The following is a 24,940-nucleotide window of genomic DNA, read 5'->3' on the forward strand; positions in this document are numbered from 1 at the left end:
AGTGCAAGATCACTGAGGCTGGCAGAATCTGGTAAAGATATCGACCCATAAGAGCAGCGCAAAGATGTGGAGGAGTTCATGTAGGTGAATGACATAATCAGACACAAATTTCTAAAAAATCACTAAAAAGTTACTGAGCAAGAGAACAGAAGCAGGAGTCCACTCAGGAACCCTCTGAAGTGGTTAGTGAAACTGATGGTGGCAAGCAAAAGAAATGTATATGAGTAATTGGATCTGAGAACTCTGAGATCGAGGAGAATTATAGGACCAGATGTGGGAAATGAGGGAGGGGTGATGTAAAGAATGACTCCTATGTGCGTTAAGTGAGATGGAAGAGATTGGGAAAGGGAGGCTGGAAAGGAAATGAGGTCGTTTTTGTGCTATAGAGTTGTAGATGCCTGTGTAAGAGACATACAAATAGAGGTAATCTAGAAGGCAGGAGGGCACTGGGAGCAGAAAAAACACATAGGAATGTGAATCACTGGCATTTAGCGACCTTTTAAAAGCCATGGAAGTCTTTTTAACAAATAGTGCTAGAACAATTGGACATCAGGGGGAAAAAAACCCTATGACCTAAGTCTTACACTTTATACAAAAATTAACACAATGACTTGCAGAATTAACTGCAAAACACAGACCTACAAAACGTTGACAAACAACAACATAAGGGGAAATCTTCAGGATCTGGGACTACACAGAGTTCTCAGATTTGACATCAAAAGCATAATCCATAAAAAGAAAAACATCTATGAAATGAACTTCATTAAAACTATAAACTTTTGCTCTACAAAACATTCTGCTTAGAGGATGTAATGAAGCTACATATTGGGAAAAATTAAAACCCACATATTCAACAAATGACTACTATGTAGAAAACTTTCAAAATTCAACAATAAACAATCCAATTAGAAAATTCGCAATAGACTTAATAAGTATTTCATAGAAGAATATATAAAGTTGCCCAGTAAGCACATGAGATATTCAACATTGATATCACTACCTCTTTATCAGAATGGCTAAACAAAAAACAAGTGGCTACACCAAATGTTGGCAAGGATACAGAGAATCTGGGTCACTCACACATTCCTGGTAGGTCCACACAACACTGGAAAATAGTTTTGGCAGTTTCTTCAAAAACTCAATATGCAATGACCATATGAACCAGGAATTGCACCCTTGACTGTGCATCCCAGAGAAAGGAAAACACAGTCACACAAAAAACTATACATGAGTATTCACAGCAGCTTGATTTGTAATAGCCAAACACTGGAATCAGTCTAGAAGTCCTTCAGTGGATGACTGGTTAGACAAACCGTGGTATGTGGTACAGCATGTAATACTTACTACTCAACAATAAAAGGAATGAGTCATACACTTAGATGAGTCTCCAAGGAATTACGATGAATAAAAAAAGATAATCCCTAAATGTTACAACCCCAAAATGTGTAATTCCATTTATGTAATTTTTTTAAATGACAAAAATATTAGAAATGCAGAAGAGATTAGTGGCTGCCAGGAGTTGGGAGAGACAGAACATTAGAGAGCAAGATGGGTGTGGCTTAAAAGGGCAACAGGAGGGATTCTTGTGTTGGGACTGTCAGTATCTTGACTATACTGGTGGATATGCAAAGCCATACAGGAGATCAAGTTGTATAAAACTTAATACACACATACACATAATGAGTTACAAGTAAACTGGGGAAATCTGAATAAGCTCTATGGATTGTATCACCAACTTGTTGTCATACTATACTATGGTTTTGTTTTTTATTTTTTTATTTTGCTATCATTAATGTACAACAACATGAACAATATTATGGTTACTAGACTCCCCCTATTATACTATACTATAGTTTTGCAAAATATTTCAACTTGGGGAAACTGGGCGAAGTGTACGAGGGATCTCTATATGAAAATATACAAGTTAACTGTGCGAGAATATACAGCTGCAGGAGAATATACAGTTAACTCAATAAAAATCTCAATTAGAAAAAAAAGTCATAGGAATAGAGGAAAAGAGGGGAGAGAAAGGACCTGCTACCAAATTCTGGAGGACTCCCGACATGTAGAAGTTAGGTGAACAAGGAGTTGCCAGCAAAAGAGATTGAGAAGAGTCAGTCAGAAGCCAAGGGAAAACTGTTCCAAAGTTGCTGAGAAATTTGATAATCAGACAAAATAAAGCCTGGAAAGGGACCTCTGGTTTTACCAACATGGAAGTCCCTGTTAGCAATAGTAGTTCAGGAGGAATAGTAACATCTAATGCCAGACTACAGGGGTGTGAAGAGTGTGGTTGTATACATACAACCTTTAGGGAATGTAAACAGTGCACCCACTTTGGGCAACAGTTTAACACAGGTTACCAAAGGACCTAATAATTCCACATATAGATACATATACACAAAAAAGAAATGAAGACATGTACACACAAAGACATACACATGAATGCTCTTAGCATTATTCATAATGTCCAAAAGTGGAAACAAAGGTCCATGGATAAATAAAAATGTGGTATATCCATACACTGAAATATTATTCAGTCATAAAATGGAATGAGGTACTGATATATGCTACAACATAGATGAACTTTGAAATCATTTTCTAAGTAAAAGCAGCCAGACACAGGCGAAGATGTGGAGAAAGGAGAACCGTGCTACACTGCTGGTGGGAATGTAAGCTAGTTCAACCATTATGGAAAGCAATATGAAGGTTCCTCAAAAAACTAAAAATAGAGATACCATTTGACCCGGGAATCCCACTAGTTGGAATTTACCCAAAGAATACCACGTCTCAGATTCAAAAAGACACATGCACCCCTATGTTTATCGCAGCACTTTTTACAATAGCCAAGATATGGAAGCAACCTAAGTGTCCATCAGTAGATGAATGGATAAAGAAGATGTGGTACATATACACAATGGAATACTATTCAGCCATAAGAAAGAAGCAAATCCTACCATTTGCAACAACATGGATGGAGCTGGAGGACATTATGCTCAGTGAAATCAGCCAGGCAGAGAAAGACAAGTGACAAATGATTTCCCTCATGTGTGGAGTATAACAATGAAGCAAAAATGAAGGAACAAAATAGCAGCAGACTCAGAGACTCCAAGAATGAACTAGTGGTTACCAAAGGGGAGGGGTGTGGGAGGGTGGGTGGAGAGAGAGGGAGAAGAGGATTGAGGGGTATTATGTTTCATACACATGGTGTGGGGGATCACGGGGAAAACAGTGTAGCACAGAAAAGGCACATAGTGAATCTGTGGAATCTTATTATACTGATGGACAGTGCCTGCATTGGGGTATGGGTGGAGACTTGATAAATGCGTAAATGTAGTAACCACATTGTTCTTTCATGTGAAACCTTCATAAGAGTGTATATTAATATCTTAATAAAAAAAATTTTTTTAAAAAGCAGCCAGTCACAAAAGGCCATTTTATATAGTTCCATTTATATGAAATGTCCAGAATGGACAAATCCAGAGACAGAAAGGAGATTAGTGGTTGCTAGTGGGTGCGGGGAATGAAGAGTGATTGCTAATGCGTATGGGGTTTCTCTGTGGGGATAATGAAAATATTCTGAATTTAGACAGTGGTGATGGTTACACAACTCTGAATATACTAAAAACCACTGATTGGGTACACTTTAAGGGTGCATTTTATCGCATGTGAATCGTAACACAAGAAAGCTGTTCTTTTTAAAAAACAAGTTTAACTATAACAAGACATAGAAATAGAGTGATAACTAGGAGAAAATGTTGGATATAAAATACATGGAACATCATGATGCGTGATCAAAACCGAAAGTTTCTGTGATGACTGCCCTTGCCCTGTTCACCATGTAAGAACTTGTTCACCATGTAAGAACTTGTTCGTTATGCTTCAGAAGATTGGAGACTGTTGAGAGTTGGGCTTGGGGTTGATTAATGATTGTGCATTGAGTCCCCTATACAGAATTTTATTGTTGTTAACAACCCTTTGATCAATAAATATGAGAGATGCCCTCTCAAAAAAGAAAAATATATGGAACAAAACTTTCTAATACTCTGATAATCACACAATGCTTAATCTTTAGCCAGATTCTGAAACTGCAAATTCTGTGTTTTGTCAGTCCTTCACATTTTTTAATTCTTCCAAAGTCAGTCAATAAATCCTCCTCCTCACTTAAATAGTTAGCTGTGAAGACCAAGTCATTTTGATTCTGCCTAAAATCAGCACTCATCTTTCATTCCCATTACTTCTGCACCAGTTTGTCATCACTTTACTCTAAGACAACACCAACTCTTAACTAGCCTTGCAGTCTTCTCAGCTTTATAAGTTTAAGGAATACATTTGTGTTTTACATTTTTCTATGGTCACCAGATTTACCTTTCTAGAGAATTCTCATTATTGTTATTTTCCTGTTCCCGAACCAATTAAAGAAACATAAATTCAATATTTATGGGTAATAGTTTGCTCACCAGGAAAAACAAAAACCTATCACCAAACCATGGTCCTATATAACTAGAAGATATTCCATATAACTTCAAGATATTCTGTTAGCACAATTTCTTACAACTCTTTTATATGAATTCTACCCCCAAGTGTTACAGCTCAAACTAGGCTGGTATGCTCTAAATACATCATGCTCTTTCCTAGACATGTGATTGTTTACTTTCCACCTACATACATAATTTTCCTTCACCCTCCACCAGCTGACCAAAGTCCTTACACTTCAAGGCCCAGCTAAGATCCCACTGCTTGACAAAGTCTTTCCTGATCATCCTTGCAGGGAAGCAACTCCCTTTTCCCTTAACCTCAGAGAACTAAGTCCATACTTAACATGTGACCATCAATGGAGTACTTAATACTTTTAATTTCCTTTTATAGTGCTGGTTTTTAGTAAAATGGAAAAAACACTTTATTAGAAGTTAGAAGGTTTATTTGGATAAATCAAACAGCTGGCTTATTATTCCAATTATTCATCTGAATAAAGGGATAATAACCCCATTGGAGCAAAAAGAATCAATTAAGAGAAACTACGTAATAGATTTTTAAACTGAAAATTTTTGTGTCTACAACTAAAGATCACGAATTCTTAAAATTCCTAGGATTTCTCACACCAACATGAGATCTATGCCGGTTAAGTTTATAACACATTTCAAAATGATCTGACAAAAAATATTTTTATACATTTGTCCTAAATTTACAAAATGCTTCCAAATATTTCCTTAATCATTTATAGCTGCCCATATTTTTAAATCTAAATAAAACTATTTCTGTGTCAACCATAGAAATGATCAAAGTTAGGACTGGATATTTTTAGATTTTATTCACCATTACATAAATTATCGCAAAGTTGGTCATCTGATAATTTCAGAATTCTTAAGTTAATTTAATTGTTCCTACTTTGAGGGTTTACAGAACGTTTCATAACTAACCTAAATACAAATTCTGATCTGTTCCCCATCCTTCACGTAACTCCAAAGCACAAAAAAGCAACACAAGCTTCAATAAAAATGAATCACAATTACCACTTGATTCTACCAAACTGAAACAATGACCTTTAGAAGGAATTAGATGGCCAGCTCCATGGGCCCATAACATTCACTGTGATTATTCTAGGATTATAGGCATGTAGGAATCCCTCTCTAATCCTAATTTTCTCTAAACTCTCTATCACATTTTATGTTTGGAAAACATTTAATTTTTTTTATGGTGAAATGTATACAAATAGGGGCTATATAAGGTTTTCCCTATAAATATCATAATGGTTTATAACAACGGTTCTTAAACTAGCTCAGCTTCACCTGAGGCTCTTGGAAATGCAAAATTCTCAGGCCCCATTCCAGACCTACTGAATCCGAAATCCTGGGGTAAGGTGTAGCATTCTAGGCCTCCAAGCATTTAACGAGCCCTCCAAATGACCTTAATGCACACTATCAAAGAGAATAAGCACTTAAAAACTTACCCTCCTGAGAGAACAGGTAATACCACTCGAACAAATGGAGGATCAAATGGAAAGTTATCCTAAAAAGCAAATACACAAGCTTAATTACTTCTGAAAGCATCCTATTTAGAAGATTTTAAAATAGTCTATAAAAAATGTGTACTTATTACATGATGATGAGTAAGGGTCATAAAGTGAAAATAGTACCAAAAAATGAAATAAAAGCAAATAAAAATGAAGATCAGACCCCAAAATAACAGTGTTTTGGTAAACTCATGAAATATACAAAGGGCTTCCATTTCAAATAGAACTATATAAAGGAACCATTCCAATGATGATAGACCAGGTAATCTGCATCAATCCTCTAGCTGAGATGAGAAAAGGTGGGAAAAAATAAAACAATTACAAAGCTAAGATCAGGAAGAAAAAGGGAACCCGAGAGAAAGGCCTTTTTTTCCTCGGGTTCTCTTTCAATTACAGAGAAGAAAGATAAGACCTTAAGAAGCTGAGTAGAACTCATAGACTCATAGGGCTAGGGAGATAAAAACTGGAACTCAGGGCCCACCAGGGAGAGAACTGGACCCTACTGACAAGTCCCCCATACTTTGGGTTTGGACCCCACAGGACGAACTGCTAATTACCCTGACTGACAGGGAATGAAGTCCAGCTTCATGTCATCTCGACCCCTGACGGAATTCAGTGATCCTGCGTTGCTAGTATTCAAGCCCCTGGCAAGGGCAAATGTGAATTCTCTCCAGAGAAGAAAATAATCCAAGGCTTCAAATTAAATCTCTAGATTTTTATACAGCATCTATCACTAAAAATAGTCAGTTATGTGAGATTTAAAGATGACATGATTAGAAGATGAGAAGCAAACAACAGACACAAAACCACAAGGGATCAAGAAAACACTTATCAGACACGGATTTTAATATAACTATGCTGAATAATACGCAAGAAAAGACAATATTGAAAACCTTGGCAGAGAAAAAAAATTACAAAAATGAAATACACAGAGATTCTGAAACTTAGAAACACAATAACTGAAATTAATGACTTGATGGATGAGGTTAGCCTACAGAGGAAACTTAGTGGTAGGGAAAATCACTGTACTGAAAAATAGGTCAGAAAACACTCAGAATGAAGCCAAGAGAAATAAAAAGGTAGAAAATGAAGAAAGACATAGGGGAAATGTATTGAAAAGATTTATCATATATGTAGAGTCCTAGAAGAAGAGAGAAAAGGAAAGCAGCATATTTGAAGAGATAATGTCTGAGAATCTTCCAAAACTGATTAAAGACTTCACAAGATTTAAGTTCTATAGACTTCAAGAGAAACCATGCAAGCTACAGTAAAAATGATTTCTTTGGCGTGCTGAAAGAAAGGAATTTCCAACCTAGATATCTATTCCTAATGAAAATATCTTCCAAAAATGAAGTCAAAATAAAGAGCTTCCTATCAGCAGACCTACACTAAAGGATATTCTTCAGGCAGGAGAAAGATGTTCCTAGATGGAAACCTGGAGAATAAAGACCACAAAACAAGCAAATATGCACATAGACCTAAATGAATACTGACTATACAATGATCTGTAAGGTTTTAGACAGGTATAGAACTAAAATGCAAAACAACAGCAGTGCATATTTGGCAGGGAATACATGTTCTAAGGTCTCTGCATTGATGAGGAAAAGGAAAAATATAAATCAACAAACTTACACTTTAACAAATTAAGGATACGTATGATAATTGTAAGGAAGTAAGGAAGAGTAAAACAACATGTAAGTACCAACCTAACAGAGGTGGAAAACTAGAGAAATAAAAAAATAAATCCAAAAGAATGAGAAAAAGGAGCATGGAACAAGAACAAGTGGAAAACCATTAGGAGGTTGGAGATCTAAACCCAAATATCAATAACATTAAATGCAAATAGACTACTTGTTCCATTTAAATGACAAAAATCATCGGACTTTAACATACATGGAAAGAAGATAAGAGAAACGAACCTCAGCTAATTCTCAGGAGACCAGGCACAATTCTTTTTCAAATTCTTAGTCTTGGAAACTAATGTTTCCAGAACAAGAGTCTTTTTCTCTTAATGAGCTAAAGCAAAGCTGGTAGGTGGGGAGGCCAAAAGCATTAGACATCAGTCACTTGGCGGCCAGACAGCTGAGAGGCTACACCTCACTTTCCTATAGCAGTGGGGTAAAGAGCAAACTGCCTCTAATGAAGATATGTCAGGACATCTAAGAGAAATTACCAATTTCTATTTTTGAATAAAAGGGGTTAAGGACACAATGCTTTTTTAAAACACGTTTCATCTAATTATTTCCAAAGAACACAAAAACACAATTTTAACTGGAAGAATTAAGCAGCACAATTCCAGTAATTCACTTTAACTCCTTACCTCCACCCATCCTCAAATAAGATTCTGAGAAGCACATGAACTATAAAATTTCAATCCTAATATGAGAGAAAGATAACCACACTTCTGATGGCTAAAACAGATTATTTTAAATTTCTACTGCAAGGCAGAAAAAGAAGAGATCTACCAACACAAGATACCAACTTAGTGACAGTTACTACAATCTATTTCCAAATAAGTAGCTCACCTTTTATCTACAGTCTAATAGATATAATGAAAGGCATAGATGCAAAGCATGGTAACATACAACTTCATTTAATCTATTTTTTGATGTTTAAATATGTGCTCCCAAATGATGAACTCCTTTTAAAAGATGATGTGGCAGTGAGAACTTCCATTTTAAGTAATTATTCAGAGTACTCTTCATCTAAACCCAGGGACTCTCTTAAACTCTCTATCATGAAACTCAGTAATCAAGATTTACAGAAATGAAAGGAGCTCTAGAGGTGGGCAGGGGGACTGAAGGTGACTGTTAAACAGAAATTTGAGATATCTTAGTATACTCAGAAACAGAATCTCATGGATTACTAGGATCTCACAAAGTTATCTGATTTTCAGTATAGGATCTTGGCCTTCCAAGGTACTCTTTTTTTTCTTTAAAAAAAATTTTTTTATTAAGGTATTATTGATATACACTCTTATGAAGGGTTTACATGAAAAAACAATATGGTTACTACATTTACCCATTCATCAATTCTCCACCCATACATCAATGCAGTCACTGTCCATCAGTGCAGTAAGATGCCACAAATTCACCACTTCCCTTCTCTGTGCTACACTGTTTTCCCCGGGATTCCCCACACCAGGTGTACTAAACATAACAGCCCTCAGTCCCCTTCTCCCTCCTTCATCCCCCACCCTCCCCAGCCCCTCCCCTTTGGAAACAACCACTCCCTTCTTGGAGCTTCTGAGTCGGCTGCTATTAAGTTCCCTCAGTTTTGCTTCCTTGTAATACTCCACCAATGAGGGAAATCATTTGGCACTTTTCTGTCTCTGCCTAGATGATTTCACTGAGCATAATGTCCTCCAGCTCCATCCATGTTGTTGCAAATGGTAGGATTTGCTTCTTTCTTATGGCTGAATAGTATTCCATTGTGTGTATGTACCACTTTTTCTTTATCCATTCATCTACTGATAGACACTTAGGTTGCTTCCATATCTTGGCTATTGTAAAAAGTGCTGCAATAAACATAGGGGTGCATGTGTCTTTTTGAATCTGAGAAGTTGTATTCTTTGGGTAAATTCCAACTAGTGGGATTCCCGGGTCAAATGGTATCTCTATTTTTAGTTTTTTGAGGAACCTCCATATTGCTTTCCACAATGGTTGAATTAGCTTACATTCCCACCAGCAGTGTAGGAGGGTTCCCCTTTCTTGACATCCTTGCCAGCACGTGTTGTTCTTAGTCTTTTCGATGCTGGCCATCCTTACTGGTGTGAGGTGCTATCTCGGTGTGGTTTTAATTTGCATTTCCCTGATGATTAGTGATGTGGAGCATCTTTCCATGTGCCTGTTGGCCATCTGAATTTCTTCTTTGGAGAACTGTCTCTTCATATCCTCTGCCCAGTTGTTAATTGGGTTAATTGCTTTTTGGGTGGTGAGGTGTGTAACTTCTTTACATATTTTGGATGTTAACCCCTTGTTGGATTTTTCATTTACAAATATATTCTCCCATGCTGTAGGATGCCTTTTTGTTCTGTTGGTGTCCTTTGATGTAGAGAAACTTTTTAGTTTGATGTAGTCGCATGAGTTCATTTTTGCTTTGGTTTCCCTTGCTCAAGGAGATGCGTTCAGGAAGAAATTGCTCATGCTTATATTCAGGAGATGTTTGCCTATGTTGTCTTCTAAGAGTTTTATGATTTCATGGCTTACATTCAGGTCTTTAATCCATTTCGACTTTACTTTTGTGCATGGGGTTAAACAATAATCCAGTATCATTCTCTTGTACACAGCTGTCCAGTTTTGCCAACACCAGTTGTTGAAGAGGCTGTCATTTCCCCATTGTATGTCCATGGCTCCTTTATCATATATTAATAAACCATATATGGTTCAGTTTATATCACGGCTCTCTACTCTGTTCCAGTGGTCTATGGGTCTGTTCTTGTGCCAGTACCAAATTGTCTTGATTACTGTAGCTTTGTAGTAGAGCTTGAAGTTGGGGAGCATAATCCCTCCCCCACTTTATTCTTTCTTCTCAGGATTGCCTTGGCTATTCAGGGTCTTTTGTGGTTCCATATGAATTTTAGAATGATTTTGTCTAGTTCACTGAAGAATGCCATTGGTATTTTGATAGGAATTGCATTGAATCTGTAGATTGCTTTAAGCAGGATGGCCGTTTTGACAATATTAATTCTTTCTGTCATTCTGTACAGCAAGACACCACCAATAGAACAAAAAGGCATCCTACAGTATGGGAGAACATATTCATAAATGACAGATCTGATAAAGGGTTGACATCAGAAATATATAAAGAGCTCATACACCTCAACAAACAAAAAGCAAATAATCCAATCAAAAAATGGTGAGAGGAGCTGAACAGACAGTTCTCCAAAGAAGAAATTCAGATGGCCAACAGGCACATGGAAAGATGCTCCACATCCCTAATCATCAGGGAAATGCAAATTAGAACCACACTGAGATAGCACCTCACACCAGTAAGGATGGCCAGCATCGAAAAGAACAACATGTGCTGGTGAGGATGTCAAGAAAGGGGAACCCTCCTACACTGCTGGTGGGAATGTAAGCTAATTCAACCATTGTGGAAAGCAATATGGAGGTTCCTCAAAAAACTAAAAATAGAAATACAATTTGACCCGGGAATCCCACTCCTTGGAATTTACCCAAAGAATACCACTTCTCAGATTCAAAAAGACATATGCACCCTTATGTTTATCATAGCGCTTTTTACAATAGCCAAGATATGGAAGCAACCTAAGTGTCCATCAGTAGATGAATGGATAAAGAAGATGTGGTACATATACACAATGGAATACTATTCAGCCATAAGAAAGAAGCAAATCCTACCTTTTGCAACAACATGGATGGAACTGGAAGATATTATGTTCAGTGAAATAAGCCAGGTGGAGAAAGTCAAGTGCCAAATGATTACCCCATTTGTGGAGTACAACAATGAAGCAAAACTGAAGGAACAAAATAGCAGCAGACTCAGAGACTCCAAGAAGGAACTAGTGCTTCCCAAAGGGGAGGGATGTGGGAGAGCGGGTGAGGAGAGAGGGAGAAGGGGGCTGAGGGGTATTATGTTTAGTACACATGGTGTGGGGGATCACAGGGAGAACAGTGTAGCAAGGAGAAGGCAAATAGTGGATCCGTGGCATCTTGCTGCCCTGATGGACAGTGACTGCCATGGGGTATGGGTGGGGACTTGATAATATGGGTAAATGTAGTAACCACATTGTTTTTCCATGTGAAACCTTCGTAAGAGTGTATATCAATCACACCTTAAAAAAATTTTAAATAAAATAAGAAAGTAAAAAAATTAAAAAGTAAAGTAAAAAATGATAATCTTACCGGAAAAAGTGATCTTGGCTCAAGGCCCTTCTGCTTCATTGCATTAAATACACTATGCCCCTCCCTTCTGGCCTGTAAGGTTTCTGCTGAGAGGTCTGTTCTGATGATAGCCTGATGGGCTTTCCTTTGTATGTGATCTTATTTCTCTCTCTGGTTGCTTTTAATAGTGTGTCCTTATCCTTGTTTGTCATTTTAGTTACTATATATCTTGGTGTTGTCTTCCTTGGGTCCCTTGTGTTGGGAGATCTGTGCATCTCCATAGCCTGAGAGACTATCTCCTTCCCCAGACTGGGGAAGTTTTCAGCAATTACCTCCTCAAAGACACTATCTCTTTCTCTCTCTCTTCCGGTACCCCTATAATGTGAATATTGTTCCATTTGGATTAGTCACAGTTCTCTCAATATTCTTTCATTCTTAGAGATCCTTTTTTCTCTGTGCCTCAGCTTCTTTGTATTCCTCTTCTCTAGTTTCTATCTCATTTATCATTTCCTCCACCATATCTAATCTGCTTTTAATACCCTCCACTGTGCTCTTCAGCGAATGGATCTCAACTGTAATTCATTCCTGAGTTCTTGAATATTTTTCTGTACCTCCATGAGCATGTTAATGATTTTTATTTTGAACTCAGGAGTATTCATGAGGTCAATGTCATTTAAATCTTCCTCAGCAGTTGTATTAATAATTTTACTTTGAACTAGGCTCCTTTGGCTTTTCATATTTGTATATGGTACCCTTTGGTGCCCTAAAGCACTACTCTCTGGAGCTGCTCCACCCCTGAAGCAATGTTGGGGGTCACAGGGGAGCAGTACTGGTGCCTGGGGGTAGGAAACAGCTGTTTCTTGCATCCCGACTGCTACACCTCTCTCCACTGCCTGAACCAGTGGGCCAAGCACACAGGTATAAGCCTCTATGCTTTGCGTTTGTAGTTCCTGTAGACAAATCTTCCCTCTGGCTGTCCTAATGCAAGGGTAGGGTTTGCTGGTTTGTGAGCCAGATGGGGCTGGCCAGGAGAAAGGCACAGTAGGCTGCCTATCACGGAGGGGGTCCTTGGAGCTGTGTAGCCAGTCAGGGAGCTGGAGCACCGGGAAATCATTAAAGCTCCCAGCCTTCTGGGCAGAGTGCACCTGGACAATTTTGTCTACCTGTCCTTTCTCCTGAGCAGTAAGCTCTGTGCAATCCTTGCCCCTTTAGCAGCCCTCTTGCTAAGGGCCTCTTTGTTAGGATGTCTCTCAGACTGCCCGCCTTTCTTTTGTCCCAGAGCAGCTGGATATGGATCCCTGCTTTCCATAAGCAGCTAGAATCTCAATCTCTCCAGGAATTCTGCCTCTCTTAGCCTTCCAACCTCCTAAATCATGAGAGTACCATGCAAGCACCATGAAATGTAGGTTTGTGCTCCCAGAGCAGATCTCTCGAGTTAGGTGTTCAGCAGTCCCAGGCCTCCACTCCCTCCCTGCTCCGTTTCTCTTCCTCCCACTGATGAGCTGGGTGGGGGAAGGACTTGGGTCCTGCCGGGCCACAGCTTTGGTACGTTACCCTGTTCCATGAGGTCTGCTCTTTTCTCCAGGTGTATGCAGTTTGGCACAGTCCTCTGTCCTCTTTTCTGCTGCTCTTTCAGGATAAGTTGTATTACTTATATTTTCACATTATATGAGGTTTTAGGAGGAAGCCTCTTTCTCACCTCTCATGCCACCATCTTTAATCTTTCTCTCCCTTCCAAGCTATTCATAATGATGAAGAACATTCTATTTTTAAAAGACTACATCACTAGATGGCTCTAAGTAGTTAAAAATCACTTCCTTTTATTGAGATGAAAATCACCTCTTTACAGTTTGACTTACTAGTTCTGTTATGCCTTCTGTTCACCAAAAACAAAATCAAACTAATATATACACTAATACTCACTTCCATATATACAGCTCTTCAAGTAGTTGAAGAGAAGCTGTCATGAATACCACTCCCCCAATTCTTGTGTCCAAACCCACAATTTAATCAGTCATCTTAGGACATGGAATGGAACCTCTTCCCATCTTTGTTACTATTCTTTAAATGAATCCAAATTTGTCTAAATAAATCCTTCTTGAAGTACTGCCTCAAAATTCAACTCAGTAATTCAGATATGGCCTGAAAAGCCAGAACACCATAACATAATGAATTTACCAAGTTGCTGACAAAACTAATACATTCCATTCCTTCCTGCCCCTATCCCCATCCTTGTGATATGTTATATCTTAAGCTCCATTTCTTATCACTCATGACTCTCAAGCTGTCACTGTGGACATCTGAGGGCATAAACAGTCTTCATGCTCCTTCCTGTGAATCCTTTTTTCTGAATCATACCTGGTTATCCCCCAAAGTCTGTGAGTCCCAATTCAGTTTAAGGTCTTCACAAGCTCAGTTAGCTCAGGGCAATCGACACTCTTCCCAGGCCTCTTAAGTAAATGCTTCAACCCTTCCAAAGGCCCTTCTTTCTGGTATCAGGAGCCATGGTCCAGAAACACAAATCCAACAGAATTTCAGCCATTTACCTCCCAGATCATCCCCTCCCTGAAGTTCTACCTAGAGGAGGAAAATATAATGAAAACACTATCTGCAGTCACAGGTCCTTCAGTTTCCTTGTTAAGAGTTCATATTCCCTTAAAGATGGCCTCTTAGGGAGGAAGCGAGAAGGGAGGGGTCCACAGGGGCTTTCAAAGACAGTAATAAAGTTCCATTTCTTAGCTTAGTATTCAGTACACGGGCATGTGACTTAATATGAATTAGATATTTTGGGTTAAAAATACTTTGCATATGCATTTAAAAAAATACCTCCCTGGTTTTCACAATATGAATCTGACAAGGGGTTAACATCCAAAATATATAAAGAACTTATATGCCTCAACACCCAAAAAGCAATTAACCCGACTAACAAATGGGCAGATGATATGAAGAGATAGTTCTCCAAAGAAGATATTCAGATGGTCAACAGCCACATGAAAAGATGCTCCACATCACTAATCATCGGGGAAATGCAAATTAAAACCACACTGAGATAGCACCTCACACCAGTAAGGACGGCCAGCATCGAAAAGACTAAGAACAACATGTGCTGGCGAGGATGCCGAGAAAGGGGAACCCTCCTACACTGCTGGTGGGAATGTAAGCTAGTTCAACCATTGTGGAAAGCAGTATGGAGGTTCCTCAAAAAACTAAAAATAGAAATACCATTTGACCTGTGAATCTCACTCCTTGGAATTTACCCAAAGAATACAACTTCTCAGACTCAAAAAGACATATGCACCCCTGTTTTTCACAGCACTATTTACAATAGCCAAGATATGGAAGCAACCTAAGTGTCCATCAGTAGATGAATGGATAAAGAAGATGTGGTACATACACACAATAGAATATTATTCAGTCATAAGAAACAAACAAATCCTACCAGTTGCAACAACATGGATGGAGCTGGAGGACATTATGCTCAGTGAAATAAGCCAGGGGGAGAAATGCAAGTGCCAAATGATTTCCCCCATTTGTGGAGTATAATAATGAAGCAAAACTGAAGGAACAAAACAGCAGCAAACTCACACACTCCAAGAAGGGACTAGTGGTTATCAAAGGGGAGGGGTGTGGGAGGGCAGGTAGGGTAGGAGGGAGAAGGGGATTGAGGGGTATTATGTTTAGTCCACATGGTGTGGGGGATCACCGGGAAAACAGTGTAGCACAGAGAAGGCAAATAGTCAATCTGTGGCATCTACTACACTGATGGACAATGACTGCATTGGGGTGTGGGTGGGGACTTGATAATATGGGTAAATGTAGTAACCACATTGTTTTTTCATAAGAGTGTATATCAATTATACCTTAATAAAAAAAATAACAAAACTGAGAGAAAATACTGACATTTGACATTTGAGCTATTTGAAAAAATATCTTAATGAGGATATATACCCAAACTAGGGCATACAATCACAAAAGCAGCTTTCAGAAAATCATTTTATTCCAAGTACAATGGATGTATTCATGTCTTTGTTGTCTTTCTTCAAAACATCTCATGTCCATCTAGTCCCACCTATGCCTACCACCACCACCCTTCATTACCCTTTGCCCAGATTAAAATCAAAGCCCCCAACTGGACTCTAAGAAATGTACTCTAGCCTATAGAAACTCTACTCTGATGCTGAAGGCGTAATAATTGTTTTAATAAAATAAAAAGCCTAACAGATCAATTATGTCTATGCCTGAAAACCTCTACTGGCTCTTTACCACATAAACATATAATCCCAGAATCTTAATCATGATCTCCAAAGCCCAATAGCCTTCATCACAGATCTCTCCCCAGAAAGACTGCAGACTCTTGAAGAACAGGTATTATATTGAGATGCCTCCAATGTCCTCAAACCTTCCATAGCACCTAATGCACTGAAGTCTACCTAACTGAAATGGAAAAATATATATAAAAGCAAGACAATTATTGCATAAATTTTTCTTCTCAATTTAAAAGAACAGGTCAAAAGAAGCTCCACATAATTCAAATGTAACTCCTTAGAAACACTTTCTAGTTTTTTTGAAACATTTAAAACTACTACATTTATCCAGATTCCATATTAAATCATTACATTTTATCTATATTCCACTGCTATTCTTCTTTAAACCTAGCATCTTTTAAAAAACGTTATTAGATATAATGCATAAATTCAGCACATAAAATAAAAAGGTACACCATCACAAAGTATTGTAAAATATATGTGTCCATGTAACCATCACCCTGGTGAAGAAACAGACTATAGCCAGTATGAAAGAAGACCCCAGATGTCCCTTTCAGTTCACAACTGTGTCCCTTTTACCTATTCATACTCACTATCCTTAAATATGTAATAACCACATCTTTGTTTATATGTAATAACCACATCTTTGTTTTTCTTGATAGTTTTATTGCCCAAGTATGAATCCATAAATCAGTGTTTCTCAGCTTTCTTTTCATTTTCACCCTACTAAGAAGCCTTTTTATAAAATTTTTTTTCCTTATCGCCTCCATGAAATTTTACGACCACAGATATGTATTTATGTTATCTATTTATTATATACTATGGCCCCTTGACTACTGTGATATAAGATTTTTTTCACTCCAAGGACCAATTTTCACCCCATTGGGGGGTGATGCTGCCTACACTGGGAATGCATGCCCTAAACAATGTAATTTAGTTTTACCTATTTTTGAACTCTATATGAATGAAATAAAGCAGAACATGTTTTGTTTAAGATTCCTCCATCTTGTTGCACACTGCTTTATCACGTTTTATCACTACCACAGTTCTCCATTCTATTAGAACAGACCCTTGGGTTATTTTCTCTTTGGGCCTATTATAAGCAATGCTGCTCTGAACATCCTTGTATGTATGTCTCCTGGTGCACCTAAGTACTCATTCTTGCATGATATATACCTAGGAGGAGAATTTCTGAACCACAAGGTATAAGTATCTTCTATTTTACCAATTCATAAAACTTGTTTTCCAAAGCAACTATACAGAATTCCCTTAAAATTTTCTTACCTTAAATGAGAAGTTAAGCAAAATATATTCTATGCCTTCTTTTTCTTTTAAGATCTGAAGATCACTGTGCAAAGGACTATCAGGATCAACCCTAAAGAATTACAAAACAAAAAAACAGTTCAACAAAAAACAAAGATTTATTCTTATTGACCTCAAAGATGAACCAGCCTAAGAGCTAAAACAGAGCTGGCAGGGTAAGCTCCAAATAAGAGGTCTAAAGCTGCTCTATGATCCCTGGAAAAACAAATCACTATGGCCTCCAACACTTTGGAGTTAAATGCCCAAAAAGAAATCACAGTATTCTAACTAAACCTATTCTTCTAATGGGATTCAAAGTTAGCAATCATTCTAAAGGAAACAGTCATTATGTACATAATTTTCTCAAGAACTCAAAAAAGACTTCATCCATTTCTCTAAAACTGTATTATTAGCCAAGGGGTTCAAGGAGAGAAATTAACCATAGTCAAGACCAGAAAAAGTAAAATCACTAAAAAAATCTAAATTTGTCTAAAACTGTTCTACATATTCAGGTCCTAGTCAAATCCCTTATTTCAAATATAAGTTGTTTATCATAATCTCATCACATTATTAAATGCACATCTGTATTTCCCAATTATCTCTCACTAACTCCAAGACACACTTAATCCCACAGCTGCTCCTTCTTTTTTTCCTTCCTCTTCCTCATTTTACTCATTAAGCCTAAGAAACAGCTCATTTTAACAACCTGAGTAGTATTTCTATAGAAACAGGGCCTAAAGTTCTAAGTAAACCACAGCATAAAGGTATCAAAATCAGGGGGAGGAATCCCCATTGTGATAGCTACCATTATAAAGAGTGGGTTAGCATAAAAAAAGCCACTTACTTCTGCAGTTTAACATGCCAGTCATATAAACTGTCATTTATGAGTTCCACTGAATAAATCCCTGTAAAGATATATGGCATGTTATCTACTCTTCATTTATTACTCTGGTGTAAACTGTACAACAACCGACAAAAGCTAGAAATTTTGCTATTAAAACACAGAACTAACGTATATTGTAAATATCTTGCCACTGGAGCTGAGTAGCTTATTCCCTTAAAAGATAATAAAAGCCATCAATGAAGAGGACTCTTTAGTGAGTTGAGAAATTCTTTACCTTGCCAACTTTAATGAGTTGAGAAACAAGTGTGAGGAGGAGGGGAAAAAAGATCATGTGAAATCACAGTACTTAAGGCTTTTCTTCTATGAACATGAAGACATTTCTATAAAATGGAATCTCTCTACACATCTAATTTTACAATTTTTCTTAAACTTTCTGAGGCATCTTTTCACTTAGTATATAGAAATATAATATCAATCTTAATAACTCCATAGTATTTTATGGATATACCATAACTGAACCACTTCCACCCTGTATCTGGTTATTAGTTTTCTATTTTTTGCTACTACAATGTTTTAACAAGCAATTATTTAAAAATTAAAGATAAATCAGTATTCAAATATTTAACTGTACTCTGTTAGGTTTCTATAGATAAACTTTAAGACTCCTTACAAGAAAAACTGTTGGGACACTAAAACTTCTAATAACTCAAAAAGAAGTGTAACTTGCCTTGCACACTATAAATAGGGTTTTTTGCTTGTTTTTTGTTCTTATTTTAAGTAAGCACTAATGATTTAGATTTGATCACTCCCAGAATTTCTGAATGGATCATAAAGCTACCTATTCAAATTAAAGTTTGGCTCTTTTTTTTAATGTAATACTATTAGAATCTCTGTAAAAATATACAGGAATGTTACTTCAATTAGAGAGGTTCCACAGTATGTAAATCTTACTGGGTAAGAACACTCTAACTCAAACTATGAAATGAAAAAAAAAAAAAACCCACCTACTTTTAAAGTAATACCACAACTGCCTCTACTATGAGTTGATTATGCTTTTTAAAAAGGTAGTGGGGGGGCAGTCACAAAAACCAACTTGGCAATAGTTGTTTGTTTGCACAATAAAATATATTCATCATCTTACTTACTTTTCAAAACAGATATTACCTGAACTTATTCTGAGAAGATAAAAATCATATGAGTTAATCCTCATCGGCAAGAAGACAAAAAAGTTATGATCTATAAGAACAATTTTTAAAAATCCAAAAAAATCCTATCTTATCCCATCTTTTGATAACTTGATTAAATTTGCATTTCACATCCATAAAATAAATATTTGTTTTTTACAGTTATATTAAGAAACATGAAGTTTACTATCTGAAAATTGAAAAAAACATAAGGACAGAGATAGCAGAGATCCAGAGGTCCTTACCTGTTTTATAACTTTGTGATCTGTATATGTCCCTGAGCTCTTTCATAAGTCTATCTGAAGCTTGCACAGACCCAGACACTGCACCCTGAAACATAAAATTTGCTGTTTACCAGGATCTACTGAATCAAAAAGATTTAAGGTATTTGAAAATGATATAAAAGTATACATTGAGATTATAGAAATGGATCACCACTCAACATTTTAAGAAGTCAAAAAATAAAGTTCAATTAATCAAGGATTATGAAATGTCAACAGGACTACAAAATTAGGGGCAAGTCTGATTCATTTACTGTTTCTTATCATCTGAAAACAATAAAAACAAGTCTAGCATGATGTCTAATACATCCAGATGACCATGGCCTATACACTAGCCTAAAACAAGACAGTATGAGTCTACTTCAAACTCCATCAATTTTTTTAATTTTAATTTTTTTTTTTTAGGGTTTTAATTTCTTAGAGCAGTTTTAGATTCACAGCAGAATTGACATGCAGGTACAGAAATTTCCCATATACCTGTCCCTACAATGCAAAGTCTCTCTCATCATCAAATGCTCTCACCAGAGGGTATATTTCTTAAGACTGATGAACCTACATTGACACATTATCACCAAAAGGACATAATTTACCTTATGATGCACTTTTGGTGCTGTACATTCTTGAACAAATGTATAATGACATAAATCCACTATTAAATACCATACACAGTATTTTCATTGCCCTAAAAATCTCCCATGCTCTGCCTATCCTTTCTCCCACCCTCAATCCCTGGCAACATTGATCTTTTGACTGTCTCCAGTTTTGCCTTTTCCAGAATGTTACATAGTTGGAAACAAAGAGTATACAGCCTTTTCAGATTAGCTGCTTCTACTTAGAAATACAGCTAATACAGTAAGGTTCCTCCATGTCTTTTCATGACTATATAGCTCATTTCTTTTTCAGTTAGGGAATAATATTCCATTAACTGGATGTACCACAATTTATCAATTCACCTACTGAAGGGTATTTTGGTTTCTTCCAAGTTTTGGCAATTATGAATAAAGCTGCTATAAATATGCATGTGCAGGTTTTTATGTGAACTTAACGTTTTCCCATTCATTTAGGTCAACACTAAGGAATGCAACTATTTGGATTATATGGTATAAGTATGTCTAGTTTTCTAAGAATTTGCCAGACTTACTTCCAAAGTGGCTGAACCATTTTGCAAGCCCAACAGCAATTAGTAACAGAGTTCCTGTTGCCCCACATCTTCACCATCATTTTCTGTTGTCAGTGTTCATGATTTTGGACATTTTAATAGGTGTACAGTGGCCTCATCAATTTTGAAAATACTAGAAGATCCCACCATGACACATTATTAACTAAAGCATAGTTCCATTAATCAGACTATAAGCAAGAATGTTATACAGAAGGTCTAGTTTACATATTAAGATGTTAAGAAGCATGTTTGCCTGGTTTTGTTTTTTTTCAGTGTTGGGAGTTTCTCTAAAGATGAAAATGCACCAGTATCTTACCCTAAGACCAAATATGAATGGATGTATTTATCATGAGACAAAAACGTTTAGAATGCCTTTGATTAAAAAAAAAAATTCAATCACGTAGAACTTAAAATGTTAATAATTGCACTATACTTTGGCAGAGGTGGGCATCATGCTCACAAAGATATTACTTCCTCACTGTGTGACCCTGAATACATTACTTAGTGGTTTAAATCCCAGTTTCACATCTATAGAATAGTAAGAATATTTCACAGTGAGTATCAAGATTAAATGGGAAAGTATTCAAAGTTTAAAGTACTAGCTTAGTGTCTTGTCATGTGAAAGAAAGTGTTCAATGACTTGTAGTTGTTCTGACTATAATATACAAACTGGAAGCAATCACAAGATACAGAAAGTAGAGTAAGTATCATTAATTTAAAGTGGCAGGAATTTTTTTTTTTAAGTAATCAAGATAAGGGCTGGGATAAGTAGAAAACAAATCCTACTATTTGCAACAACATGGATGGAGCTAGAGGGTATTATGCTCAGTGAAATAAGCCAGGGGAAGAAAGACAAGTACCAAATGATTTCACTCATCTGTGGAGTATAAGAACAAAGAAAAACTGAAGGAACAAAACAGCAGCAGACTCACAGAACCCAAGAATGGACTAACACTTACCAAAGGGAAAGGGACTTGGGCAGGGGGAGGGTAGGTGGGAAGGGAGGGATAAGGGGATTAAGGGGCATTATGATTAGCACACATAATGTAGCGGGGGGCATGGGGAAGGAAGTATAACAGAGAAGACAAGTAGTGACTCTATAGTATCTTACTATGCTGAAGGACAGGGACTGTAATGGGGTAGCGGTGGAGATTTGATTAATAGGGGGATAATAATAATTGTAGTAACCACAATGTTCCTCATGTGAAACCTGAGCATATGACTATATATCAATGATATCTTAATAAAAAAAAAAGATAGGGGCTGGACTAAATTTCTTTGCTCTCAAAAAAAAACAAAACCTTGTGCCAATCAAATTAACATAGTTAGACTGAAGGAGGGAGAGATATCTACCTGTTATTAACACTTGGCATCTCTTTGCATAACAATTCATTCCCTGTATTTGAGAACCTGTGCCCGAGACAAAGGAATTGGAACTCAGATTTCATGGGGTTGACAAACATCTCTCACAGAAGACAGTCAGTAAGTAGTAAGTGTTGAAACAAACAATTAGACTCTCATTTGATGTCTCCCGACTCTGTGTGGGCATTTTATATACATCATTATCATCTATTTTTCACAGCAATCATCCAAAAGGTAACACTTCAAGTTTTAGAGTTGAGGAAAATTAAGCCACACAGCTGCTTATCACCAAACTCAGTGTTCATTTCACTACCCCATGCAGCTTCACATAAGAGAGTTAAAGTCAAAGAAAAAATTACTTTTGGTTTAGTCAGGGCAGGACAGACCAGATGGCAGCTTCATGGAGAAGAAGGAAGTTGAATGGGGCTTCAAAAGGAGAGACTGGATTTAAATATACTGATCCCATAGGAGGAAGGTAAGCAGAGAAAACCATAGGGACAGGCTGGAAAGAGGCATATACAATGAACGGTAGATGATTCCAATGTGTAAAAAGGGGAGATCAGGGCAGAAAGCAGCTCTCAAAAGATGAGAAAGGTTAAAAAACAAACCACCACCACCACACAAAACTGGAGCAACAAAACATATGGCTGAGTCCACCCACAGCCAAGGTAAGGATGGAAGAGGGCAGCTGAGATTAGTATCTTAACGAATTGCCCTGCATTCATATTATGTCCTATAAATGCTTAACCACACAAGTCCAGATTCTAGATATGTATATATACTTACATTTAGATGGTCTTGCCTTTGAGTCTTCCTAATTTTCTCTAATATTGCCAAATTTTCTTTTTCAATTCCTTCATCCTCTGACTTTTTTCCACTAATAGGTTCTTCTTCCTTCATCTCGTAGTGATCCAAGTCCTCTATATCCTACAAAAATAAGGAAATATTAGCTTGCTCAGGCTTACACCAAAAATTAAGTCATTCTTAACTCAGGAAGAACAGAAAATAGAGAATGGGGAGGGGAGAAAGCTTTCACATTCTGTTCAAACTTTCCCTGCTTTTATATCCTGTATTTCATTTAAAAGGTAGAATCTGAGTGAAGCATTATTTAATAGCTTTACTATTACCAATAAGCCTTCTTTTAAATCTCCTATTAAGAGGAACTTTTGAAACAGTTTAGCATTAGGTATCAAGAACTGTTCATTGGTTGTTCAACTTCTGGAAATCTATTGTAAGAAATGAGTCTAAAATGTGAACACAGATTTAGGCATTTCAACTTTAGAACCACAAAAACAAACACAAAATCTGCATATGCAAAAATGCCCAAAGAGTTAACTCAATTCCACAGAGTATTAGAAGACCATTATAATATGCCAACACAGCATAATGGTTTCTTATGTATTAATAGTGAAAGACACAGAATAAGAAACTGAATATACAGAATCTCAATTATGCCAAAATAAGCACAGAAAAAAAGAGACTAGAAGGACATATACTGAAATATTAATAGTTCTTCCAGACATTTAGTGCTTTTCCTTCTTTTCCAGTTTTCTGTAGTGAGCACCTATTGATTTTTAGAATTAGGAAAAGTTAGAAAAATTTTTAAATAACATCCCTAAGCCAGTCTTTAATAACTACAGCATTCTGCTTTCTCCTTGCTGTTATCACCTGTTCTTACACATATACAATCTATGCAGAATTTTTAAAATCCTAACCTTTTCCTATTATCTTACTTCTCTTTACTTCAATCATCAAAATCTCTAATGGAGTAGTTTATACTTACTATCTCTACTTTTTTAAGCAGACTAAGTCACTGTGATTTTCAGACCAAGACCAGTTCTACCCAGACTCAATGGTCTATTTCTTGGGCAGCCATCTTGTCAACCCCTATTACATTCCTTTCTCATCTGACACAGTCCATGACTCCGTGCTTTCCCTACTTTGTACTTTTCAGCCCCGATCTTCCATCTTACACTTTTTTCTTCAGGCTTCTCACAAATGTCCTTAGCCTGGATCTCCTCCTCCTCCACTTTCAAACTCAGCCACATTCCTAGTCACAGAACTTCTCCACTTGAGTATATTAATCAGCACAAAACAGAATTCATCATTATCATCTTTATTGACAATATTCTCACCACACTATTCTCCACTTAAGGCCTTCCTATCAAAAATCACACCAAACATAAATTATTTTGTCCCAATTCAAGACTTTTAGGTATCTGTCTTTTCTAGCCAACCTTGCTTTCCATGACTCCAACACATCGGGTCTGCTCCCCAAAGGACCACTTCCAATGCATCCAAACACACCATGCCCAAGATTGTTCATTATTTTAGTTGCCTAGAATATCTTTCCACCAATTCTACTGACATCTTCAAAGTCTATTTCTCCTAAGCTAAACAGCATAAAACATTAAAAACAAACTTTCTATCCCAAAGGTCCTTCTAATTGGACAATGTTAGTAATTATTTTGCTCCCAGACTCACAAAAACAAACCTGCAACTACCACTTTAGTTCTAAGGCATTCTAAGATCTAAAATTTTCCAAATCAAGAAAATTAAGGCAATAACCGGAATTAATTCTAAGATCCAAAACAGAAAAAACGTTTTAAAACCAAAACCACAGAACCCAGATACCTTTTATCTGGTGCATGTAGAGACACAGATCTTTATTCTGAAGTCTGAATTTAAAG

At 36.9% G+C, this 24,940-nt stretch overlaps 1 protein-coding gene across 8 annotated transcripts in view; it reads right to left on the minus strand.

Annotated features, from left to right (window-relative positions):
- UBE2Q2 (ubiquitin conjugating enzyme E2 Q2) overlaps nucleotides 1-24,940 on the minus strand; it is a 113,436-nt gene that overhangs the window by 53,493 nt on the left and 35,003 nt on the right. For all 8 annotated transcript variants that reach the window (XR_012120822.1, XR_012120821.1, XM_073212239.1 and 5 more), the window contains 5 exons: nucleotides 23,037-23,177; nucleotides 19,694-19,778; nucleotides 18,265-18,325; nucleotides 17,403-17,493; nucleotides 5,948-6,006 (listed from right to left, as the gene is read on the minus strand). Coding sequence is in view for 6 of the 8 variants with exons in the window: in XM_073212239.1 (XP_073068340.1) it covers nucleotides 5,948-6,006; nucleotides 17,403-17,493; nucleotides 18,265-18,325; nucleotides 19,694-19,778; nucleotides 23,037-23,177 (437 nt within the window). In the remaining 2 variants the exon portion in view is untranslated. The remainder of the gene's footprint in view (nucleotides 1-5,947; nucleotides 6,007-17,402; nucleotides 17,494-18,264; nucleotides 18,326-19,693; nucleotides 19,779-23,036; nucleotides 23,178-24,940) is intronic.

The sequence above is a fragment of the Manis javanica genome, chromosome 8, assembly GCF_040802235.1.
Source record: "Manis javanica isolate MJ-LG chromosome 8, MJ_LKY, whole genome shotgun sequence".
Lineage (NCBI taxonomy): Eukaryota > Metazoa > Chordata > Mammalia > Pholidota > Manidae > Manis > Manis javanica.